Source organism: Barbus barbus (genome assembly GCF_936440315.1).
Source record: "Barbus barbus genome assembly, chromosome: 2".
NCBI lineage: Eukaryota > Metazoa > Chordata > Actinopteri > Cypriniformes > Cyprinidae > Barbus > Barbus barbus.
Genome location: NC_136730.1, coordinates 19,684,676 through 19,710,620, shown reverse-complemented (window position 1 = coordinate 19,710,620; position 25,945 = coordinate 19,684,676). Strand labels below are relative to the sequence as shown.

The 25,945-nt window shown below is 37.7% G+C and overlaps 1 protein-coding gene across 2 annotated transcripts in view; it reads right to left on the bottom strand.

Moving 5' to 3' along the window:
- LOC306884463 (coronin-2B-like) overlaps window positions 1–25,524 on the bottom strand; it is a 49,901-nt gene extending 24,377 nt beyond the window's left edge. Inside the window, exon 1 of one of the 2 annotated variants that reach the window (XM_079440336.1) lies at window positions 25,393–25,524. In XM_079440336.1, coding sequence (XP_079296462.1) covers window positions 25,393–25,407 — 15 coding nt within the window. In that variant the 5' untranslated portion in view covers window positions 25,408–25,524. The remainder of the gene's footprint in view (window positions 1–25,392) is intronic. The other variant, XM_079440335.1, reaches the window with a different exon arrangement.
- Window positions 25,525–25,945: the final 421 nt, after the last annotated feature.

Sequence of the window (25,945 nt, the reverse complement as noted above, 5' to 3'; positions counted from 1 at the left end):
GCATAGCAGTGATAAGAAAAGCCATGTTTCTGAATGACAGAACCTAGTGATGCCATGTAGACAGAGAAGAGAAGTGGTCCAAGAACTGAGCCCTGAGTCACCCCAGTAGTTAGATGTTGCGACTTGGACACCTCACCTCTCCAAGATACCTTGAAGGACCTATCTGAGAGGTAAGACTCAAACCACTGGAGTGCAGTTCCTGAGATGCCCTTTGCCAATAGGGTTGACAGGAAGATCTGGTGTTATGATCACAGAATGATATTCTTTTAGATGTAACAAGTCTATCTCTATGCAATCAGCTTTTGACTTTTTAATAATAATACTGTACTGTACAATGATTTATTTATTTGCTTAATATTCAAAATCAGTACTAAAAAGACTTGTTCCTCCTAGGGCTGTGCGATATGACGATATACATCGGATGGACGAAATAAAAATTCTATCGTTTCATATTATGTTCTATCATTTATTTTGTGGTGTCGCAAAATACATTGTTTACGGTAATACTTTTTCATCATTTGGATGACAGTGATCTTTACACGCCACCACGGGGCGTGAAGGGGAGACAGAACAAGCTGGAGAAAGACCAGAACAAAACGAGGAGCTCGTTCCTAAACGAGAGACTATATATGTAGCATGGGCATGCGTTTTTAAGCAATGCAGTTTTAAAACAACCGATATTAAGCCGTTGAAACACAAAGCTATATGCAGAGATGGGCACAAATACATCAAAATGTATTTAAAATAAAAATACAAAATACTGTGTGGAAAAATGTATTTAAATACAAATACAGTATTTTGTATTTTGAAAAAACCCAAAATACATTTGAAATTGGCCATCCAGTGATGTAAAACTATTAAGGCCTGTTTACATCAAGAATGATAATTATAAAGATAACTATATTAGTGTATTCTAAGTATACAATGCAGTTGTGTCATCTGTCACTTTAAATGCTCAAGCTCTTTAAAGCAGAAATGATTCCGATTGGCTGTCAGTGTTTTCATCATTTTTTTGCTGTTATGGTTATAGTTGTGGTGTGCTATCTGCTATTCACTTAGATTTAGGATGTACTCACACTAGGGGATCTGATCCATGCTTGAGCGCGATTTACCCCCAAAGTCCAGTTCATTTCACAAGTGTGACTGCTCTGTACCGTGTCCAGTGCAGTTCATTTTAACCATGCCCTGGCCTGCTTGAAGAGTTTGCTCAGGTGCAGTACACATGTAGTGTGATCGCTAACCACACCAGAGCATGGAACAGTTAATTTACAATTTTTGTATGCTCTATTGTTATCATTATGACAGCAAAAATCTTTATTACTACTTGGATAGCACACTTTTTAATTAATTTAATTTAGAGTACATTTAGATTTATAATGGGTCTGGTTCTCATCTTATTGATGAACAGGTAATGTGGTAATGTACTTGCCTCTGTAATAATCCTGTGATATTTGTCTGTTAACGAAAGGAAAATCGCACTTGGGCTTTAGTACAAGGCAGCTGTGCCTAATGTGTCCTTAGAACAATTTTTTTTTTTAAATTATATTTTATTATTAGCATTATAGTTATCTTTGTCTTGGGGTACACACACACAGAAAGCTGCTTATTACTCATTTATCCATTTTTTTTTATCGCTCTGACGTGTCAATTGTTCCTGCCCACTAAAAGCTCCACAGATATATTTGCTTACCACAATGATATATAAATGATATAGTTCATGATATAGTTTATAAATAAAAAGTTCAATCGATTTACAATTTATATCATCGCCACCATATATATTGTCATATCGCCATGTCGAGCAGTAATGATTAAAGTTTAATGAACACATTTGACTAGCTAGTTGATAAAACCAAAATCTGACCAACAAGACTAACTAGTGCTAATGCTATGTTCCCCTTGCTAGTGTTTTTTTTACCTGCTGGGACAGGGATGCTTTTCTTCTCTTACAAAAGCAAGATCACCTTGTTTTAATGTTAATGTCATGCGCAAGGCAAGGCACGTTTATTTATATAATACATTTCATCCCCAGTGGTAATTCAAAGTGCTTTACATAAAAGAAAATGAAATAGTCATTAAAAATAATAATCACAGCAATAAAAACAGGGAATTAAAGATAATAATAAAAACAAGGAATTTTAAAATGATACAGAAATTGATTTAAAATGAATTTAAAACAGTTAATAATAGAAACTGATTATACATAAAATACAGTGCAGTCAGTTCGGACATAGCACAGTGCCCATTCAACAAATGCACAGCTAAACAGATGAGTTTTTAGTCTGGATTTAAATTTGGCTATGTTTTAGCACATCTGATCTCTTCTGGAAGCTGGTTCCAACTGTGGGCGGCATAATAGCTAAAAGTGGACTCCCCTTGTTTTGTGTGAACCCTTGGTATTTCTAACTGACTCGATCCTAATGATCTGAGTGGTCTGTTAGGTTTATATTCAGTGAGCAAATCTGCAATGTATTTAGGTCCTAGGCCATTGAGTGACTTATAAACGAGTAAAAGTACTTTAAAATCAATCCTAAATGTAACTGGAAGCCAGTGTAAGGACCTGAGGACTGGTGTGATATGCTCAGATTTTCTGGTTTCAGTCAGAATCCTGGCAGCAGTGTTCTGGATGAGCTGCAGCTGTCTAATGGTCTTCTTTGGAAGGCCGGTGAGGAGACCATTACAATAATCCTCCCTGCAGGTGATAAAGGCATGAACGAGTTTCTCCAAGTCTTGACTGGAAACAAAACATCTAATTCTTGCAATGTTTTTGAGATGATAGTATGCTGATTTAGTTACTGCTTTGACATGACTACTGAAACTAAGGTCTGTCTCCAGAATCACCCCAAGATTTTTGACTTGATTTTTAGTTGTTTGACCGCATTCACCTTGAGAACTACATCTTTGTTTCCAAATGCAATGACTTCAGTTTTCTCCTTGTTTAACTGAAGAAAGTTCTGGCACATCCAACTGTTAATTTCATCAATGCATTGGCAGAGGGAGTCAATGGGACTATAGTCATTTGGAGATAAGGCTAGGTAAATCTGGGTATCTTCAGCATAGCTGTGATAGGCAATTTGGTTCTTCCTCATTATCTGACTTAGTGGGAGCATATACAGGCTAAACAAGAGCGGTGCAAGAATTGAGCTTTGTGGGACTCCGCATGTCATGGATGTCCACTTAGACTTATGCTCTCCTATACTCACATAATAATCTCTCCCTTCTAAGTATGACCTGAACCACTTGAGTGCCATCCCAGAAAGCCTGACCCAGTTTTCCAGTCTCTCTAGAAGTATGTTATGATCGACAGTGTCAAACGCAGCACTAAGATCTAATAGTACCAGCACTGATATTTTGCCGGAATCAGAATTAAAGCGAATATAATTTATTATCTTAATGAGTGTTGTCTCTGTGTTGTGATGCGCTGAGAAACCAGATTGAAAATTGTCCAGGTATCCATTTGAGTTTAGGTAGTTGTTCAGCTGATTAAAAACTACCTTTTCAATAATCTTACCTATGAAAGGAAGATTTGATATTGGTCTATAATTGCTCAACATGGTGTTATCAAGATTATGCTTTTTCAGAAAGGGCTTAACAACTGCAGTTTTAAGGGAGTTTTAAAAAGTCCCAGAAAGAAGTGAGGCATTCACCACTTCTAAGAGATCAACTTCTAAACAGTTAAGCACACTTTTGATAAAAGATGTGGGAAGTGTGGAAAGATAGCAGGTTGACGATTTAAGGTCCTGTACTATTTCTTCCAAAATTTTGCTATCAATTGCTTTAAAAACAGACATAGTCACTTCTTTTTTAAATTGCGGTCGAATCTGTGTGACCTCTGCATAACTAGAAGATGTGCCAATCTCCTTTCTGATATTATTGATCTTCTCAGAAAAGAAGGAAGCAAACTCATTGCATTTGCTGTCGGAGAGCATTTTACCAGGAATCTGACTTGGGGAGGAGGGGTTTGTCAGTAATCAATAATCAACAAGCTAATTATAAAGATACTGTGAATGATGATATAGTTGTCAATAAATGGGATGCTACATTTTATTCAAAATGAAATATCTTAAATATCTAAAATTTTGGCTTTAATAAGATTTTCCCAGGAAACCTGGTGTCCTCCACGATTCCTATTCTTTCCAACAGCAAAGCACTTGAATGCGACATGCTTGTAATCAGGACTTCTGAAATTGTAAATAGGACATTTTGATAGTATACGAAGGCAGTATTATTCCTTGTTTCCTTGCAGGAATCCAGAAAATTTCATTACCCAATTCTAGATGGAGTTACAGAGCTGCAGCTCACGTGCATGAAAGTGGCATGTCTGAACTAAAAAAAGGTATTTTATGTATTTTGAAAATACAAAAATACTAAGATTAAATGTATTTAAATACAAAATACATTTGATTTTTTTTCCAAAGGTATTTAAATGCAAAATAGTATTTTTTTATTTCAAATACATATTTTAAATACATGTATTTGAAATACTGCCCATCCCTGGCTATATGCCTGCGCCGTCTCCGTTTCTGTGTGAGAGGAGCGCACTTTTTTTTTTTTGCCGCTTTATTGGCTTTGAACTATTACATAAACACACTTATATGTGTCAGAATCCCTGTCTTTGTAAGTATCCTCATAAACACAGCGATTTAGGTCTTAAGAGAGAGTAAACAGCTGAAAGAGAAAACGCATATAACAGTATATTGGATTCTGACTTCGTGTCTTAAAGGGGAAGCTGTCCAATTTTTGTTTTGTCTGCCATTCGTATTAATCATAGCACATTTCTAGAAAATCTCTCACTGCTCTTGACTAAATCACTTTTGTATTTTTAATAAGAACACATAAAAAAATATATATATTTATATATATATAATCTACACAATACACGTTAATTATATATCTATCTATTGTATCTATCTATCTATGATAGATATAATTAACACATGTAGGCTATTATGTATAGATTCTATACATAATAGCCTACATGTGTTAATTATATCTATCATAGATAGATAGATACATAGATATAATTAACACAGTGAAGACTAAATAATTTACACAATGTAGCGTTTCTTATTTATTGTAGTTTTTTTGTCCTATTGCTTGCAATTAGTTTCTTATCTTTATTTCATCACTGACTGTTTATTCATCTTCAGTGAGCTTGAGTTTTTTTTGTTTAGTTTTTTCGTCTCTTTTTAGGTTTATATTGGTTTGATATTGACATTGGTGACAAGGATTACGAACATTTTATGGTATCAAAGATTTGAATATCATAACCTTTTTAAAAGAAAAAAAAATACTATATCGTTATAGTGATATAAAATTAATCATATCATGATATAAGATTTTGGTCATATCGCCCACCCCTAGTTCCTCCCATATGTCCTCCTGTGTCATTGTGTCTTTAAGCATTGCTGCAGGGTCTGAAAGAGCACCCCTTAGAGATTGTTATTCCCAGGAGAGGAGCTGTCTGTTGTTTTCCTTCCTCTAACCTCCCTGTTGTTAATGGACAGGGTGTGATAAGCAGAACAAAGGATGGCACACGTTAGGAGATGGAGGGGGTAGGGCAGCAAGAAGATGATCGTTATGGTCACCATGAGACTAGACCATGACTCAGCTCTCTGCTAAACTGTCGATCAAATTACACAGAATTCACTAATGACACTTTGCTGCATTAAGACGTGACTAATTCAGCATGAAATGAGGAAATTTCTGAATGAAAGTAGGTATAGAGTGTGACTTTTTAGCATGCATAAAGAATACAGAGTGACTGCTATGTGTGTGAGCTTTCTGACACAGCTTGAGGTGTCCTGATGCCAACTCTGAACCGCATGCAACTAAAACACAAGCCCCAGTTGCGATGACGTCTATCTGGCAAGTGCTCAAGAAGAATACTCGGTACTGACTCTGCGTTCAAGACACAAACAAAATAGACCAAAGTCACTGCTGTATTTTCAAATAGGTGCACCAGATCCGTTCTCTTGCATCTGGTCTTTTACGAGTGGGATCAAATGGGGTTAAAGTCCATTCTCTCTGAGTTTGACATGCAACGCTTCTTTACCGCAGGAGCTGCTCTCTGCTGGCAGAATACTTTTCATTATTTAGAGAGCTCCAACACAGATGTAGATGCAATTTGCTAAATTACTTCCATCCCAACCTACATATTTCTTAGTTTGGAATGCCAAGAGTCCAGCAAACTTGCATAAAGACTAACAGCCTGTCATCTCTGATTCAATAGATATCCACTTCACCTGTCAGGAATAATTCATTGAAGCTGCCCAAGTAGTTTTAATAGCAGCTTGCTGTTTTTTGATTGATAGTGACTAAAACAAACAGTCCAGAGAGTTCAGAGTTTCTTTATTTCATACCCGTAGGTAAATTAGGTTTCAATGAATAAGTTCAGGCACTTTCTCACAAATATAATAAATAATACAATACAGAAAACCACACTATAAGATATTGTTATACAATAAAAACATAAATACCACCCCCTAGATCATCTTATTACTGTTTAAGTGATCAATCACTGCTGGAACAAAGCTTTTCTTGTATCGTTTCGTTGTGTAATGCGGTACTCTCAGCCGTCGATTAGACAGAAGATACTGGAACTCATAATACAAGGGATGGTGCCTATCTCTTAAGATTGAAGCTCCCACTCGCTGTACCTGCCTGATATACAGCGAAGCAGGGTTAAGTAACAGCTCCCCAATCAACCTACTGGCCCATTTTTAGATTAGATTAGATTAGATTAGATTCAACTTTATTGTCATTGCACATGTAAGGTACAGGGCAACGAAATGCAGTTAGCATCTAACCAGAAGTGCAATAAGCAGAGGTACAGGATATACAGTGCCTACAATATGTTACATATGTACAGAAATATACAGATAAGGCAGTAGTACTATGGACATAATTTACTAATTTTTAAATACTATCAGTATGATATACAGATGGGTGATATGAACATACTATACATACTATACAGATGGATTATGCAGTAAATGTATGTACACTATGAGCAAAAACTATGAACATAATTACAAATGATATGAATAAGCTATACATTAAGATATATAAACACTAGTGCAATGAACACTGAAAGTGCATAGAAAATAAAAATTTCCAGTACATACTACTCAGTGTGTAGATGGATTTTTTTTTTTTAAACCGATTTAGTGATGGGGAGGGGTGAAGAGTTTGTAGTGGTGTGTAAGGGGGTATCATCGGGCAGAGTTCAGTAGGGAGACAGCTGTAGGGAAAAAGCTGTTCCTGAGTCTGCTGGTCTTTGTTCGGAGGCTCCTGAAGCGCCTCCCAGAGGGCAGTAAGTTAAACAGTCTATGGTCAGGGTGAGAGGAGTCCTTAAGAATGCCGCGAGCTCGACGTAAACAGCGTTTTCTCTGGACGTCCTCAATGGCAGGAAGTGGTGTCCCTGTGATGCGCTGGGCGGTTTTCACCACCCTCTGCATTGCCTTGTGGTCGGCATTAGGCCTATTTCTGAATGAAATAATAAAATGCGACTTATACATGACTTTTCTCTCTCTCTCTCTCTCTCTCTCTCTAAAAAACTATTTATTTTATATGCACAGCATATTTTAACCATGCAGCAAACCTTTTTAAATATTTTGATAAATTACTGAAAAAAATGAACATCCCTGAGATGAAGGGGGGAAAAAAAAGAAAGAAAATCGGCCAAATATATCGGCCCAAAACATTCGGCATCATATATCGGCCATCGGCTGCCCTGATTGCTAAATATCGGCATCGGCCAGAGAAAAACCCATATCGGTCGACCTCTAGTGTAGAGTATGAACAATAAAGACAAAAGTGCACATCCTTGTGGGGAGCCAGTGGAGGAAGTAACCTGTCCAGAGAATTAATTGTTTATTCTTACTCTTTGCATCCTATTAGTTAGAAAGTCTAAGATCCATCCCAATAAATTATAACTCAGTTTAAATTGTTCTAAAAGCCTACCTAGTAAGACATGAGGTTGAATTGTACTGAAGGCAGAAGAGTTAAATATGCCAAATGTTTTATCGGAAGAATTGCGCACAGTATGACAGCACACATAATAATCATACCTGACAAAAACCTCTGTCAGTGACACAATATTTTAATACTGAACCTTACAGTCTGTACAGTCCATCTTTTCTGCTGAGCAGCATTTCTATAGGAATTTGCAAAAATGGAAATGTATGAGAGTGGGTTATTTATAGTTCCAAATCCATATGTAGGCAGCATTTTAAGGCATAGAAATGCTTCCGACACAAAGGCTGTTCCAAGGCAGCAACACTATGCTGCCTTCAACGATACTTGTTTTGGCCAGATTCTGAGGTAGATCGCCTGTGTCTTTCAATCCCAGACTGCACTAGGTCTGATTAACAATATATTTACATATCATTGTAAAAGTATTGGTAAAAAGGCTATTTTTTATTTTAGAATAGAGCTTTTGCCAGTAGTGTCTTTTTTGTATATACAGTATAAAAATTCTTACCAGAATGATGGCTTTTATGTAAATTAATTAACACATGAAAATGCTAATTTATGTATGCTCACTGGTGTGAAACTATGGATGACACCTTTTAAACTGTAGAGCAGAAATGTGCATTTTGACAATTTGAAGTAAAGAATTTTGTCGATATGAGATTGAACCATTTGGTGGCACTCACACCGTCATGCCCTTGTACCGCTCAGTCTATTCTGTGCTTTCTAATCCTATGAAAGCTGTAAATAAGTTAGTCCCTCTCTTGCATTCTCCATCTTGGAGAAAGTCCTTTTATAAATTGGATTAAGGGTTCAGATTTGGCAATGCTTTGCTGACTAGACAGACTTTCTCTCCTGCAGTCTCTGGCTCCCTGTGTAAGTAACAGTCTGCTCCTTTATGCTACACAGAACAGGAGCATCATGGCTCAGACATGCCATCTGCCCTGGATAAATTAGCCAGACACACCACACCCAAACCCAAAACAGTCACAGTGCCATAACCTATTGTGCAATAGGTTAATTACACCTAAGCTATACGAATAGTGGTAGATAAATATAGGTTTTCTTACTTAGTAGACTGTCTGTCAAATTGCTTGATTGTGTATAGTTCATAAAAAACATTCAAGAAATAATTTCTAAATATTGCAAGTTTTGTTATACTCATATTTCTGTATGACTGTATTCTACCCTTTTCTCCCATTTTTTATAAATATATTTCCATAGGACCCATGAAGCCACAATCAAAGCACTGCCATTTCAGATGGTGCTATAACAACATCTGCCAGACCTCAGAGGCTGGCATCACGTAGTAGTGTTACCCAGCTACTGATGAGCACCGTGACCTTCCACAGTGACATGACAATGTCGTATTAGCCTGTTGTCTTCCTGCTTGGCTAATCTCTTCTGACTGTTTCTCATTGCTGGCAGGATTCTGTTTCAGCGTGATCGCCAGCACAGCACTCTGAGCTAAAACTGGATTCTGCAAGGTGTGCTCTGAAATGTGTTCAGGCTACTGTCAAATACAAAACAGCTGTATGAGTGGCTGAGCGAGCTGATGAGTAAAACTATTAAGCAAAAAATTTCAGTGAAGATGGCAATATTAATATAGCATTCAGGGGCAAAAACAGTGATATCTGTGAAATGTGATCTAATACATGCACTTGTGAGAAACTGAAATTAGTTTTAAACCTAATTTTGTATTCTGTCTTGCATTTCAGTGTCTATTCCTCAAATTTATATGAAACTCCAGGCACATCAGGAGGTCCATGGTACAAGGAGAAAACTTTGCATTAACTTTCCATTTATATCAATGGCACATGCTCTGTGGTGCAGGATGCCAGAAGTACTAGTTCTGTAGGCACTTTGTTTTGTAGGCACAAGACTGCATTTATTTGATTAAAACACTGTGAAATTGTATTACAGTTTAAAACATTATACATTTTGTAACATGTTGTTGTTTTCATTGACTTTACATCAACTTATTGCTTCATTGCTGAATAAAAGTAGTAATTTCTTATTGAAAAATCTTACTCCAACTTTTAAATTGTAGTGTACATGACATGGGATTAATTTCTAGATCCACAAGAAAATCACATCATGGCAACACTGACTGGCTGGCTGAATAAATAAATAAATACAAATAATGGCTATCCTGAGCTGTGAGGTTTAAAGCCACCAAACAGGTAAAATATTTTAGTCATAAATGTTAAAGTCAATTTCAGGCATTTAAGAATTTCAGGCATTTAAGAATCAGGCTCTGGTATAGTAAGACCTCTTGTTCCTTTTAAACTTTAAATGATAAGCTAGACAACATTTTTCCAGTTCTGGACCTGGAGCAACCCCCAGTACTGCACATTTGGGATCTCCTCAGCCTGTTAGCAGAGTGCTCATGAACTGAACTGGGTGTGTCAAATGAGGGGCACATCCAAAATATGCAGTGCTGGTGGTGCTCCAGGACTAAGATTGAGCAGCACTGGGTTAGACCGTTAACTGCAAGAATATACTTGCAAAGTGATTGTTCTAAATACTGTCATATTTGTTCTTTATCAACTTAAACCTTTGTATTTCAAAGCCATTTTTTTTCAGAAACATACCAGTGGATGTCAAAAGGTTCACATCTGATCTATTTTAAGATATCCCATGAGAAAGCTGTCAGTTTGCAAATTCTAAAGTTTAACCAAAAGCATTCTTTAAGATATTTGCATACACTGTAAAAACAATTCTGTAGTTTTTACAAAATAATTTTGGCAGCTGTGCCAAAATATTTTTTTGCCAGAATAATTGTTTTAAAAATACAGAAAAACTGTAAATACATTTGCAGAACAAAACTATAAAATTTACAGTATAAAACTGTAATTTACAAACAAGGGGATTTGAATGTAAACCACTAAATTCAACAACACACGCTGCTATTAAAATCTGTTTTGTACCTTTAACATACTGACAACCATCATAATAATGCAGGTGGTAAAAGAGAAAGCCGCATGAAGAATCAAAGCTCATCACAAGTAGCTTCGCCACAAACAGAAATATATACTAATTTATTCCATGGTCTGTCTGAATACTTGATTCTGATTGGCTGGCAGGTGTTGATTAAGTTCGTTTAACTGCACAGGTAGTTCCAGGTTTAATCACCGTTCCATATTAATGCCCTGCTAATTGATGCACACTAACCAACACACATCACACACACACGAAGAGAGAGAGTAAGAGAGAGAAAGGTCGGAGATTGCAGATTGTGCTGCACACACACATAAACCTGTTGTCAACGCTTCTCCGCGTTTTTTTTTTTACTAAAATAAAAGATAGATACTAGATCGCTACATTATATTCCCCAGCAACGAGGTTTTTGAAGTAATTGTTTGTAGAGAGAGAAGCAGCAAGCAGGTGCACACAACTGTCATCTCTCTCTCTCTCTCTCTCTCTCTCTCAATCGACAGTTAATTGAAATACATGCTATAATTCATTCAAATAAATGTGGTTTTACCGCACTATTTCATCTCTGTGTCTGTTTTGAAGCGGGCAGAATGCTAGCGCTAACGAGCCGTAACTGACGAAAATATTCTTATATTACCTTATATTAAAATATTCTTTGCATACCTTCCGGTCATGCAAAGAGCAATAAGTTTTAACTTGTTTATAACTTGGCAAATGACCATGGAATAAGCGGGATAATCAACGGCTAGCCGTGCTTCGCGTCGGGCGGTTCTTTGCTTCCACATCGTGCATTAAAATCCTGTAATGCATGGCTAGCCGTTGATTATCCCTTATATATAGACGGTGCACAGAGTCATTCATGCAAGCACAAAACACCATCCTGGTAACACACATCACATGATACTTAAATAATGCAATAAACTTTCATTAAACGACAGCAGATGTAACATAAAGTCCAAATGTACATAACTGATAAATAAAACTATTAAAAAACATGATTATTTAAACAAAATACTTTAAAATGTGGAGTGTCACGCAGGGAATTCTGGGAACATAAGTTTACAGTTTTTGACTATAAATTATACATTGATTTGTTATTTTTTACTTCTAAAAACTGTACAATTAACAGCATTTTACTGTAAAATTACATGAAATGTCTGGTTAGATCTTTTACAGTTTTTCCCTGTATATAGTACAGGCACTTACTGTTAACCTATTAACAGTTTTTTTGTTCAGTAGCGTTTTTACAAAATCTTACAGTTAAAGTTACACATATTTTTTACAGTGTAGTCTAATGTTTATGACAATTTGCCGCTCCATATGTTTTTTTTAAAGATCCTGTGCTTATCTGTAGTGCATGTTATTCGTGTCACTGACGTCATCAGAGGAAATCAAGTTTCTTTTTTGACAGATTTCTGTGTCTGCACAAATGCATGCATGTATGTGTGTCCCCTACGTGTCCTACATCATGTGACCCATTTTGGATTCATGCATTGATTTGAGGTCTTGAAAAATTCAGTTAGTGTTGATTAGATGATTGTTAATTTTAGGGTCAACTATTTCTTTAAATGGTGGTATATTTAAAATTCGTAGCCATAGTATAACTTCCCAAACAGATGCAATGAACAGTTGGAGTGGTAGAGCTGAAATCTGTTTCAGTGGGTCTCCACCTGGCAATCTGTCTGTTCAGGCCTCATCAAGCGGTGCCTTTTGTTTTTAAATATAATACATATAATACATGTATATAGAAATATAATACATTTATACATTTAAAATTTTAATGAAATCAATAAATAAACAATGATATCTGGCCAGAGGAGAACTGGCCCCCCGACTGAGCCTGGTTTCTCCCAAGGTATTTTTCTCCATTCTGTCACAGAGCGAGTTTTGGTTCCTTGCCACTGTCGCCTCTGGCTTGCTCAGTTGGGGACACTTGATTTCTAGCGATTATCGTCAGTTTGATTTCACAGATAATTAAACTAAACTGAGCTAGACAATGACATCTCTGAATTCAATAATGAAATGCCTTTAACTGAAAATTGAGTGCTTAATCTTATTATTATACATTACTGACACTCTATCCTCCAGTTTGATACTGTTAAGTGCTTTGACACAATCTGTATTGTTAAAAGCGCTATATAAATAAAGGTGACTTGACTTGACTTGCTCTGAAAATTTCCAAAACATTGCCTTGCTTCTTTCTCAGACATCCTCTCTAGTGTCTTATTCATGCTTCTTTTAGTTTCTCACTCTTGCACATTCTCTTTGGTCCTTCTACATGTATCTTTCTCTGAATCCTCCAGCTCTGTTTTGTTGTGTGGGATTTGTTTCATCAGTGCAATTGGAGTAATTGGAGGCTGGAAGCAGAGCTAAGCACTCGGAAAACTGCCTGAAGAAAGTCTGGGCTGCCGTAAGTCCAGGATCACATGGGGTTAGAGCTGTGCCTCTTTAAATTGCCTTCCACAACACTGACTTTCTACCTGAGGCCTGTAATACATGAAATGCATTTCTCATGCCAAGTCTGCTTTATATCCAGCCCATATTTTCCACTCTTAATTTCTCCATCTGAGCTGGTTTTTGTTTGCCTTATTGCAATAAAGAGCATATAGATTTGATATTAGAACTGAATTTGATTTATTTGATCATATGTTATGTTCTGGCTGGTGTTTATAAAAATATTGATCATTCTTCCTGGAAACTGCTAGCCCATGCTGAAACTGAAGGGTCTAACAATGCTCTTAAACACACACACACACACACACACAAACAAACACAGTTTTTTGCTCCTTCGCACTTTCTCACTGATGCGTTTTCTAAGAAAATAAAAGGCTTGAGTTTTTGGCATATCACTTCAAAAAACACTGCTGAGGGACAGAGAATGCTGGGAAGGAATGTGAACATTCACAGCACTCAGCTGACCTCTCTCTTTCTTTCTGCTCTCAAAGAAAGCTGCTCTCTTTTTCCTTTTAAGTGGCAATAACCGCAGACAACTTGTAGGTATTGTTTACTTCAGCCTGAAGTATCAAAAATATTTTCATAATGTTCGTATTGTGCTTTCTCTCTTATGACCAAGCCCTGATGGAATCTGCTATATTTCTGTGCTAATTTTGTGGAGGACAGAGAATCTGTGAAATGGATTTAAAAAAGAGAAAATGTGTTAAACCGAGCTGAGAATACTAGACTATTATTAATAGCTGGAAGCACAAAATTAGCCTTAATATTTAATAAATGTGCAAAAGATGAGAGATGGATTTGTGATTAACAGGTATTCTAGTTTTGGACTATCAGATTAGGCTTGGGCTTGTTAATGATCATGAAGGCCATCCATTTTTTTAATGCAAATTTTGGAATGTTGCATTAAATGTTACATAAAAAACATAAATGCTAACTTCAGGTCGACAAGATTGTTATTCTGTGTGAAGACATGCACATATATTATGATGAAAACAAATTTTATACATAAAGATGTCATGAAAATGATTGACTACTATACATAAATTGTAAAATATTTTTTTCTGCTTAAATTTAATTTTTATTATTCAGCAGAATGCTATTCATTTCTAAATTTAAAAGAGTCATGGGTGAGTGGGATCACTCAGTGGAATGTATTGCTGTACTGCATTTCAGATAATAAGCTCCATTTTCATGAGACTGTATTAGTAGGAGAAGCGTGTTGAAATCCTGAGAGTGGAAGCATTTGACCTATCTTCATCATACTGTCACGCTTTAGTTCCCACTCCCACACTGTTTGATTTGTGTAGGCTGTAGCATTTCCTTCTCTGGTCCCATGTTACACACAGGGACTCAAAAACAGGATTGCAATATTAATGACTGTTTCCAAAACTCACGCTGTTTGTTGAGCTGAAAGTTGGTTGCTTTTTTTGTGGATGTTTTTACATTATGACATATACAGTCATTCTTCTTGACACCCTGTAAGTGTATGTCTATGCATCTAGGATTGCAGTGGCAATAGATAAAGATATCTCAAGGAAAGAATCTTAATATAATATTTTCTCAGTTTCTGTGCCTTAGCGTAGGAGTGAAAAGAGAGTAGACAGACAATGGGAATTACAAGACAGTGTGAACATCATGGGGAACATGGCCCACAGCTGCTGTTTATCTACACTGAGTCTCACCAGCCCAGGACCACAGGAAGCACATCCTCTTGTCAGTGTCTCTACGTTCACTACAGCTCTGCAGGAGCTGAGCTGGATATTTATAAGTGACATGATCTCCTTTCCTTTTCTATAGAAATTCCCACTGAAACTCTTAGTCTCTGTGGAGTTGGTTCTATCGACAGAGGCGTTCTCATATCTGCATCAATGAATACTCTTGCGCTTTCTCAGGCTTCATAAAAAAGTTGAGGAGAAATGCTGGACCTTTTAGTCATTTGTTCATTATTGGATGTTTTCTGTATAAGCACATTGGCCAGCGGGAGGTTCGGGTTGCTAAGCTAGCTGTTAGGACTTGGATCTAATGTGACTCTTCTCAGCATGTGTGCACACTGCCTGCATAGGGCAAAATAGCCTGCAAATTCAGTCCAGATTATAAGATTCCCTCTGAGGATAAAACAAAAAACAACATTCAAATCAAGCGTGTATTCAAGGTTGCCTGGTTTGCTAAACATTACTAGCCCGATGGCCCATCAAAAATAGCTCAAAACTAGAGTAATGACTCTATCCGAAATATCAAAACTCAAAATATGCACTCCCATACCTGAAATAAGTATTTTCATATTTTATATTTACTTTTATGTGTCATACTTCTCTGTTTTAATTAAGGAGCTCAAAGTCCACCTACCAGTGTCTCTCCCTCACAAAACTCATCATCTAGCAGTTTTATTATTGGTAGAATATAAAATGGGTAAAATATGTTAATATCGGCACTTCAGTCAAATACAATTTATGCAATATTTCAAACCTTTAACTTAATCTTAAAAATCAACCAGCAGCAGCAGTTTAAAAATAGCCTTACATACAACTGTGGACATGACAATCGTCCATCTAATACACTTATTACACTACGCGTGCCACTCTGTTAGTTATTTCTGTTCAATAAAATATTCTATAGTGCATTTTTTAGCAATTATAAAATATTATTTCATGAATTTATGAGTACATGCATTGAAACAAACCTACATAAATTTGTTAGGAATTCATTAGAGATATCCTCTACAGGAACTGTGAATAATAGGGAATATTTCATGTTGAGATGGAAGCTTGGACGGGACATCTTGATAGGGTAGTTCCTTTTTATTTTTTTATTGTTTTTTTTACATGGGTTTAGTTATGACACAGCCATGAATCCTGATTTTTGACTTGCTAGTTGCTTAAGATAATATTAGAAGGATGGGCTTCTTCATTCTAGAGAGCATTTGATTGGACAAAAATCTTTGTAGAGGAGTCGTTCATATTTTTGGTGCATTTTCTCAGAAGAGAAAGTTTATAATAATGTTAATGTGTTTTTTTTTTTAATCATAAAATAGCCTAATAAAACTGAAGTCTTGAAATTATATAAAATCATTTAATTGAGCTATACAATTACTGATAAACACTGTTTAAGGCATGGATTTTCCTTCTATGAATTTATAGTGTGACTTTTGTTTGCCATAGTTTTGCTACTTATGTGTTTTTAAACATATCATTTCCATTTATCTGATTTGAAGTATTAACAGAGAAAACATAACCCATGAAATTAGCATCAGCATTATGAATTTCTTGAATTTGATTAAATACTTTACAATAGTTCACTATTTTTTTTAATCTTTTTACATATACACTGAACAAATTTATAAACGGAACACTTTTGTTTTTGCCCCCATTTTTCATGAGCTGAACTCAAAGATCTAAGACTTTTTCTATTTACACAAAAGGCCTATTTCTCTCAAATATTGTTCACAAACATGTCTAAATCTGTGTTAGTGAGCACTTCTCCTTTGCCGAGATAATCCATCCACCTCACAGGTGTGGTATATTAAGATGCTGATTAGACAGCATGATTATTGCACAGTTGTGCCTTAGGCTGGCCACAATAAAAGGCCTCTCTAAAATGTGCAGTTTTATCACACAGCACAATGCCACAGATGTCACAAGTTTTGAGGGAGCGTGCAATTGGCATGCTGACTGCAGGAATGTCCACCAGAGCTGTTGCCCGTGAATTGAATGTTCATTTCTCTACCATAAGCCGTCTCCGAAGGCGTTTCAGAGAATTTGGCAGTACATCCAACCGGCCTCACAACCGCAGACCATGTGTAACCACACCAGCCCACGACCTCCATATCCAGCATCTTCACCTCCGAGATCGTCTGAGACCAGCTACCTGGACAGCTGCTGCAACAATCGCATAACCAAAGAATTTCTGCACAAACTGTCAGAAACCGTCTCAGGGATGCTCATCTGCATGCTCGTCGTCCTCATCGGGGTCTCGACCTGACTGCAATTCGTCGTCGTAACCGACTTGAGTGGGCAAATGCTCACATTCGAGGTGTTCTCTTCATGGATGAATCCCGGTTTTCACTGTACAGGGTAGATGGCAGACAGCGTGCATGGCGTCGTGTGGGTGAGCGGCTTGCTGATTTTAACGTTGTGGATCGAGTGGCCCATGGTGGCGGTGGGGTTATGGTATGGGCAGGCGTATGTTATGGACAACGAACACAGGTGCATTTTATTGATGGCATTTTGAATGCACAGAGATACCGTGATGAGATCCTGAGGCCCACTGTTGTGCCATTCATCCATGACCATCACCTCATGTTGCAGCATGATAATGCACGGCCCCATGTTGCAAGGATCTGTACACAATTCCTGGAAGCTGAAAACATCCCAGTTCTTGCATGGCCAGCATACTCACCGGACATGTCACCCATTGAGCATGTTTGGGATGCTCTGGATCGGTGTATACGACAGCGTGTTCCAGTTCCTGCCAATATCCAGCAACTTCGCACAGCCATTGAAGAGTAGTGGACAACCTGATCAACTCTATGCGAAGGAAATGTGTTGCACTGCGTGAGGAAAATGGTGGTCACACCAGATACCGACTGGTTTTCAGACCCCCCCGGACCACCCCCAATACAGTAAAACTGCACATTTTAGAGTGGCCTTTTATTGTGGCCAGCCTAAGGCACACCTATATATATATATATATATATACACACACACATATACAGTATCTCACAGAAGTGAGTACACCTCTCACATTTTTGTAAATATTTTATTATATCTTTTCATGTGACAACACTGAACAAATGACACTTTGCTACAATGTAAAGTAGTGAGTGTACAGCTTGTATAACAGTGTAAATTTGCTGTCCCCTCAAAATAACTCAACACGCAGCCATTAATGTCTAAACCGCTGGCCACAAAAGTGAGTACACCCCTAAGTGAAAATGTCCAAATTGGGCCCAAATAGCCATTTTCTCTCCCCGGTGTCATGTGACTCGTTAGCGTTACAAGGTCTCAGGTGTGAATGGGGAGCAGGTCTGTTAAATTTGGTGTTATCGCTCTCACTCTCTCATACTGGTCACTGGAAGTTCAACATGGCACCTCATGGCAAAGAACTTTCTGAGGATCTGAAAAAAAGAATTGTTGCTCTACATTAAGATGGCGAAGACTACATTGCCAAGACCCTGAAACTGAGCTGCAGCACGGTGGCCAAGACCATACAGCAATTTAACAGGACGGGTTCCACTCAGAACAAGCCTCGCCATGGTCGATCAAAGAAGTTGAGTGCACGTGCTCAGCGTCATATCCAGAGGTTGTGTTTGGGAAATTCTCTTCTAAAGATGATGCACAAGAAAGCCTGCAAACAGTTTGCTAAAGACAAGCAGACTAAGGACATGGATTACTGGAATCATGTCCTGTGGTCTGATGAGACCAAAATAAACTTATTTGGTTCAGATGGTGTCAAGCGTGTGTGGCGGCAACCAGGTGAGGAGTACAAAGACAAGTGTGTCTTGCCTACAGTCAAGCATGGTGGTGGGAGTGTCATGGTCTGGGGCTGCATTAGTGCTGCCGGCACTGGGGAGCTACAGTTTATTGAGGGAACCATGAATGTCAACATGTACTGTGACATACTGAAGCAGAGCATGATCCCCTCCCTTCGGATACTGGGCCGCAGGGCAGTATTCCAACATGATAACGACCACTGCCTTGCTAAAGAAGCTGAGGGTAAAGGTGATGGACTGGCCAAGCATGTCTCCAGACCTAAACCATATTGAGCATCTGTGGGGCATCCTCAAACGGAAGGTGGAGGAACACAAGGTCTCTAATATCCACCAGCTCTGTGATGTCGTCATGGAGGAGTGGAAGAGGACTCCAGTGGCAACCTGTGAAGCTCTGGTGAACTCCATGCTCAAGAGGGTTAAAGGATTAGTTCACTTTTAAAAAAACTTTTGCTGATAATTTACTCACCCCCATGTCATCCAAGATGTCCATGTCTTTCTTTCTTCAGTCGAAAAGAAATTAAGGTTTTTGATGAAAACATTTCTCCATAAAATGGACTTCATTGGGACCCAAACGGTTCAAGGTCCAAATGACAGTTTCAGTGCAGCTTCAAAGGGCTTTAAACGATACCAGATGATGAATAAGGGTGTTATCTAGCGAAACGATCGGTCATTTCAAAAATAAATAAAAAAGTTTAAGTTTTATAAGCACAAATGCTCGCCTTGCTCTGTTCTGTGATGCGCGTTCATGACGTCACGTAATACGCAATTACGTGGAAAAGGTCACAGTTGAGGTAGGCGGAAGTACCGAGTCAGTAGGCTTTTTAATATTAAAACACCCAGGATACGCACACGAAATGGGCATTTTAAACGATAAACTGACACAAAGACATTTGAATATGAGTATATGGTCCTCCTTCCGCACATTTGTAAACACTGACTCGGTACTTCCGCCTAAGTCATCCGTGACCTTTTCAACGTCATTGCGTATTACGTGACGTTATGAACGCGCATCAAAGAACAGAGCAAGGTGAGCATTTGTGCTTATAAAACTTAAACTTTTTTATTTATTTTTGAAATGACCGATCGTTTCGCTAGATAAGACCCTTATTCATCGTCTGGTATCGTTTAAAGCCCTTTGAAGCTGCACTGAAACTGTCATTTGGACCTTGAACCGTTCGGGTCCCAATGAAGTCCATTTTATGGAGAAATGTTTTTATCAAAAACCTTTTCTTTTCGACTTTCTTTTCGGGGTGAGTAAATTATCAGCAAAAGTTTTTTTAAAAGTGAACTAATCCTTTAAGGCAGAGCTGGAAAATAATGGTGGCCACACAAAATAATGACTCTTTGGGCCCAATTTGGACATTTTCACTTAGGGGTGTACTCCCTTTTGTGGCCAGCGGTTTAGACATTAATGGCTGTGTGTTGAGTTACTTTGAGGGGACAGAAAATTTACACTGTTATACAAGCTGTACACTCACTACTTTACATTGTAGCAAAGTGACATTTCTTCAGTGTTGTCACATGAAAAGATATAATAAAATATTTTTTAAAAATCTGAAGGGTGTACTCACTTCTGTGTGATACTGTATAGGGTGGAGTTTTAAAATGAGGAGGCAGTTTATATATATATATATATATATATATATATATATATATACAGAGTTCTGGCATGAAACTCTAGTTGGCGCAGTCCGATAGGTCTAACTCAATCTGACCTAATGACATCTTTATCACATGGCATAGCTGATTGGTTCTCTCCTGAATAGGTAGCCAATGAGCTCTTTGCTCAACATTCAAATATTTGACTAGTGCTTGTTGTAGCAGTTCGCAGAGTGCTTCAGAAACCCTCCACTTTCCCCAGCTGTATAGATCTGCTACGAGGTGATTCATGTATGCTATAGGGGGTTATTTCATGTATGTTATATTTGCAGCAGCAGTATTTCCTACATGCTCACAGCAGCATGTTGTGGATGAATCGTCAGTAGCAAGTCTCGGTACTTGCTCTGTTTTTGCAGCAGCAGCAGCAGCGTAGCAGATCTACTCCGCCAAGAACAAATACATTGACATTGTCATGTACATTACCATGCCAATCCCTCCGAGAGTTGTCATGACAGAAATATATATATATATATATATATATATATATATACTGTATATAAAATTCATGTCCCTGTTACACTTGTTTACACTAAGTGCAAATAGCTATATTCTATTTACATCTAGTTATACCTAGCTGTTGTACTACTTATTGCAAATAGTGTCAATCTGCACATCAGTATTGTACATTAAAAAAAACAGTATGCAGTAATAACATATTGAGTGTAAACTATCATTTTAATTCAAATTATTCAATGTATGTCACCTTATTGGGACAATAAATCCTTCCCTACACCTACTCTAAACCTACCCGATACTTTAAGTTCAACTTTTAGATTATTTCCTTCATTAAAATACATGAAAATACATGCCTTTCCGATGTGATATCTGATTTGAAAAGGTATGGGAAAAAAGTTCTGCAAAATGCGGATTTGAAACCCAGTCGATCGCGTGAAAAATGACTTCAACGCGTACTTCACCATCTGTGCCACTGGAGCTGTTAATGAAACATGGTTTTCTGTAACGCTTTGTAATCACACGTTGGTGGGCGGAGTTAGTGTAAATAACCTCTGCCAACAAGGCGGCCTATTTGCACTTGCACTTTTATTTGTGAAACTGATGTTCAGCTGTTATTTTTAATATTCAACTTATTTTCGGGTCATCGTCATAAAAGCCCTGTCACAAACATTGTTACAGGCACGAAGATACATCTTTCATTTCATCAAGCTGAATGCTCTCTATAAACTGACATCACGTTTTCAAGCAATTTCATGTTTTATTTTGACGTTACACAAAGCAGTGATATCTAAGTGGGAGATTTGTTTACTTACTTTTAGGGGTGTGCGATATGACGATTTTTGATCGTGGACGATAAAAATGTCACCACGATCTGCTTTTTAAGAAATATCGTAGTATCGTGCTACAGCGCACATTATGTCAAATACAGTTCTGGCGCCTCCGTCTCTATATACTGTACAAGACGACATACAGCAGTAGAGTTACTCTGACAGGACACTGCACTTATTCGCGATCGCAAAAGTACATTATTTGCATACAAGCACTGTTTGTTTTATTTGTATATTATGTGTATTTGTAATGTATATCTTTGTTCTTATTTTTTAATAAGAAAGATAAAATGATGACAAAGATTTTTTATCTTCGCCCACTTTGGCCTAAATATCTGCCATGTCTTTTTTGTTTGTTTTTTGTTACCTTGAAAGGCTTTGTCTTTCTAGTTTGGCTGTAATGCTCAGACAACTTGTAAAACCAACATGACAAAGAATCGTGATAAAATCGTGAATCGTGATATTTCTAAAAAAAATCATGATATTATATTTTTCCCATATCGCCCACCCCTACTTACTTTATAATTAGTCAATTACGCCATTTTTGAGAGCTTGCACATGATCATAACCGATCATATCCAATTATAGCGCGATGGAGGCATTGCGTCCTCTCACGTGATTTTCCCCCATTCATCTCAATGAGCCTCCGGAAAAGTCACGGCACGCTAAGGGGTCTCTGTAGAAAGTCAATGGACCAAAGTGAGGCAAGCCTCCGCTGTAACTTTATATATAATGGGTGGGCACCAACATAGCTGTGGGAGTTTTATGTGTGAGTAACATATAGCCTGCATATACACTTGTATTCACATCTGCCACAAAAAAAAGAAAAAAAAAAAACACCCACGACTATCTTGCATGAGGTCAGTTGTGCACATGGAGTGTAGTTATAATAATGTGTTTTACACCTGTAAATTTACAGTCCTCCTTCCCACGCAGGGTCTTCTCAGTCGCTCAAACACTCCTGACAAGTGTTTCTGTGCATTTTATGTGCAATTGTCTCTTAGCTTTATAAACACACCTGTACACTTCCTACCTGCCTCTCGACCTACTGACATGCAGACATGAGCAAACCCACCCACACACACCATAGATGAGAACCCTTCTCACAATCGCCCAATAAATACACTCACAGCACACTCAGTGATCATGAACCCGTGACGTCTGTGTGGCTCTGTGTTGATAATGGGGAAAAAAATTAACCAATGGGTCCATTCTGCAAATTCACTGGAGAATCTGATGCCTATTGGCATTTCTGTCAGCTGAAATTCTGTCCCAGGGTGAAAGATATGCTAAGCTTTAAACAAAGGCATGAGGGCACATGTGTTGGCCTTGGACTCTATGGAGACAAAATGATCTCTGACCCCTCCTCCAGCTTTCCATCCATTCCTCTCGCTTTCTTTGTCTCTTCATATGAAATTGATTACAATGTTTCTGTGGATTTCATACCTTATAGACAGTGTAGGAATTAGGGAGGGACTTTGAGGCAACTGAGAATTTTGATGTAAATTTTATTGGAATTTTTAAGATCTTATTTATAAAAGTATTTTCGACAATCTGGCAAGGGTTATGCAGCCACAAGCATATATATATATATTTTTTATAATGGTAAATATTTCACTAAAATAAGAGTCAATTATTATTCAATCTGTGTGCTAATAACTAGATTTGTATTTGTGCAATAAATTATTATTATTTCAGTTAAACCAGTGTAAACCAGCTCTAACACCTGTTATATGGGGACCTTTCTTAGATTGTGTGAGAGGCACTATTTGTACACTTTTTTCCCCACTACTGAATAATATATGTAATTATGCTTGGCTTTTTTATGAGGATTTTTGGCTTTAGTTCCTGCCTTGAAACTATATGAAATTAACATCCACAGTGATTTATTAACTAATGTGTGACAGGAAATGATGTGCAGCCAGCTGTTTTGTAGCCCTGCAGTGAGAGATGCATCCTGTCTTGTTCATGACAGTCTGGGTGTGTGACTGTTTCAGTCCCAAGAGTCTGTGAGGATATCCTGCCACGCAGCTGTGTGGTTAAACATTAGTCTATATGTGCACTCACTCTAACATATGCAGACACACTCTGGAGTGGAATTGCTCTCCGTCTCTCACTGTCTGATACAGAGTGCTGTTCTGCTCGGTCAGCACACATACACAAACACTCCAAGGTCATTTAGCTCTGTACAGTACCCATCACTCGAGCCCCCACTCAACATCTCAGCCTTCTCCATCAGAGCAAAACACACACTCACATCAGTTTTTACACAGTCAGCACCTGCGTCATGCGGGTAATTCAGCCGGGAATATCTGCAACACACATCACTGCATGAACACGGACACTGGCTGAGATTTAAGTAAGATATGCAACTCTAAATAATATAATATAATATCCATCTACTTTGCAAACTGCTTTCCCAATGTGAAGTTGCAGGAATGCTGGAGCTTATAACATAATTAACGTAACATAATATAATACTTATCCATTTTCAAAATTAGAATTGTGTAGAATTGTGAGGCTTATAACATGATATAATATCTTTTTTTTATATACAAAACCCATATATATATATATATATATATATATATATACACACACACAACTATAAAATATAAACCGATACCAATATATAAAATATATACCGCTATGTATGTATGTATATATATATATATATATATATATATATATATATATATATATATATATATATATATATATATATATATTGCATAAACACATATATATGTGACTTATAAACAGCGTCTCTTTGTGTTCATCTCTACAATACTAAGCTTAGACCAGGTATGTTTCCAGATTTACAGACTTGTTTGTGTACTGCATTTATGATAATTTCATAGGGTCATTTTTGGCCAACTTTAATGAATTAAATTAAATTAGCCTGCAGCTCATGACAGCTGTGAGAGTCCAATAACATAAATCAAACTTAAACAGACACATTGATAAACGTACAAACAAACACAACAAAGACATAATTAGCCTGATCTAAATTAATACTTGATGAACGTAGTTGAAAAGGAATTCAACTAAATTGGGCTACTTTTCGACTGTCATCATAATCCCAATGTCAAAAAGTGGCCCAGTTGACCTGAATTCTTTCTATATCCCTTGGCCTGCCTCTTCTCTTCTTGTTTCTTTCCTCTGTTCTCTTTTACCCTCACGCATAGTTATAGTATGTGACATGCTCAGTCTCTCCTCAGCAAAAAAGCACAGCTCAGGCTTTATGCAGGACAGCACTGGATTAAGAGCTCCACTTCGTAATCAGCCTGAAACACACACACACACACACACACACACACACAAACATGCCTCACCCAGCCAAGACCCACTGCCCTACTGCGGGACAGGCACTTGCATATTAAACACACACGGGGATCCAGCTGGACAAACACACAGAAGTTTGTACAGCACAGCAAATCCAGCAGGCATAAGATTCACCTGCATAAACACACACACACACTCCACCTGTCCAGCACTGCAGCACACTACAGCCACAGATTCAGCAGAACATCCCACTGCAGTGAAGCCCAAACCCAGCAGCCCCTCCCAGCATCGCACACTCCAGCACACGCTTACCTTTGTGACAGTCATGCAGAGAACAGTGCAGAAGAGTCAGCTTCTGTTCCTTAAACGCTGAGTGAGACAGCAGGACAGAGAGAGAAGGACTCACTGAGCGCATGCAGCCTGCAGTCTCTACGACAGCAGAGTGAGACACGAGAGATTGTGAAAGAGGAGGAGAAGAGAGGGAGGGAGGGTCTGGTTGCTGTCTCTCTCTAAGTATCCAAACCTATCAGCGCCGCGGTAGCCGTGGTCCTGTAGTCAGGATACTGCAGTGAAGTCAGCATAGTATATTAGTACTATTACTCCTTGCTCTTTCTAATGAAGATTATTGATGTCCACAACAGCATCACTGTTTACAATGGCATACTCTCTCTCTTTAGCTCTCTGTTAACAACATATGTGACTTTGTACCACAAAACCAGTCATAAAGGTAAATTTTTCTGACATTGAGATTTATATATCATCTGAATAGATAGGCTTCCATTGATGTATGTTTTTTTTAGGATCAGACACTATTTGACAGATACAACTATTTGAAAATCTGGAATCTGAGGGTGCTAAAAAATCT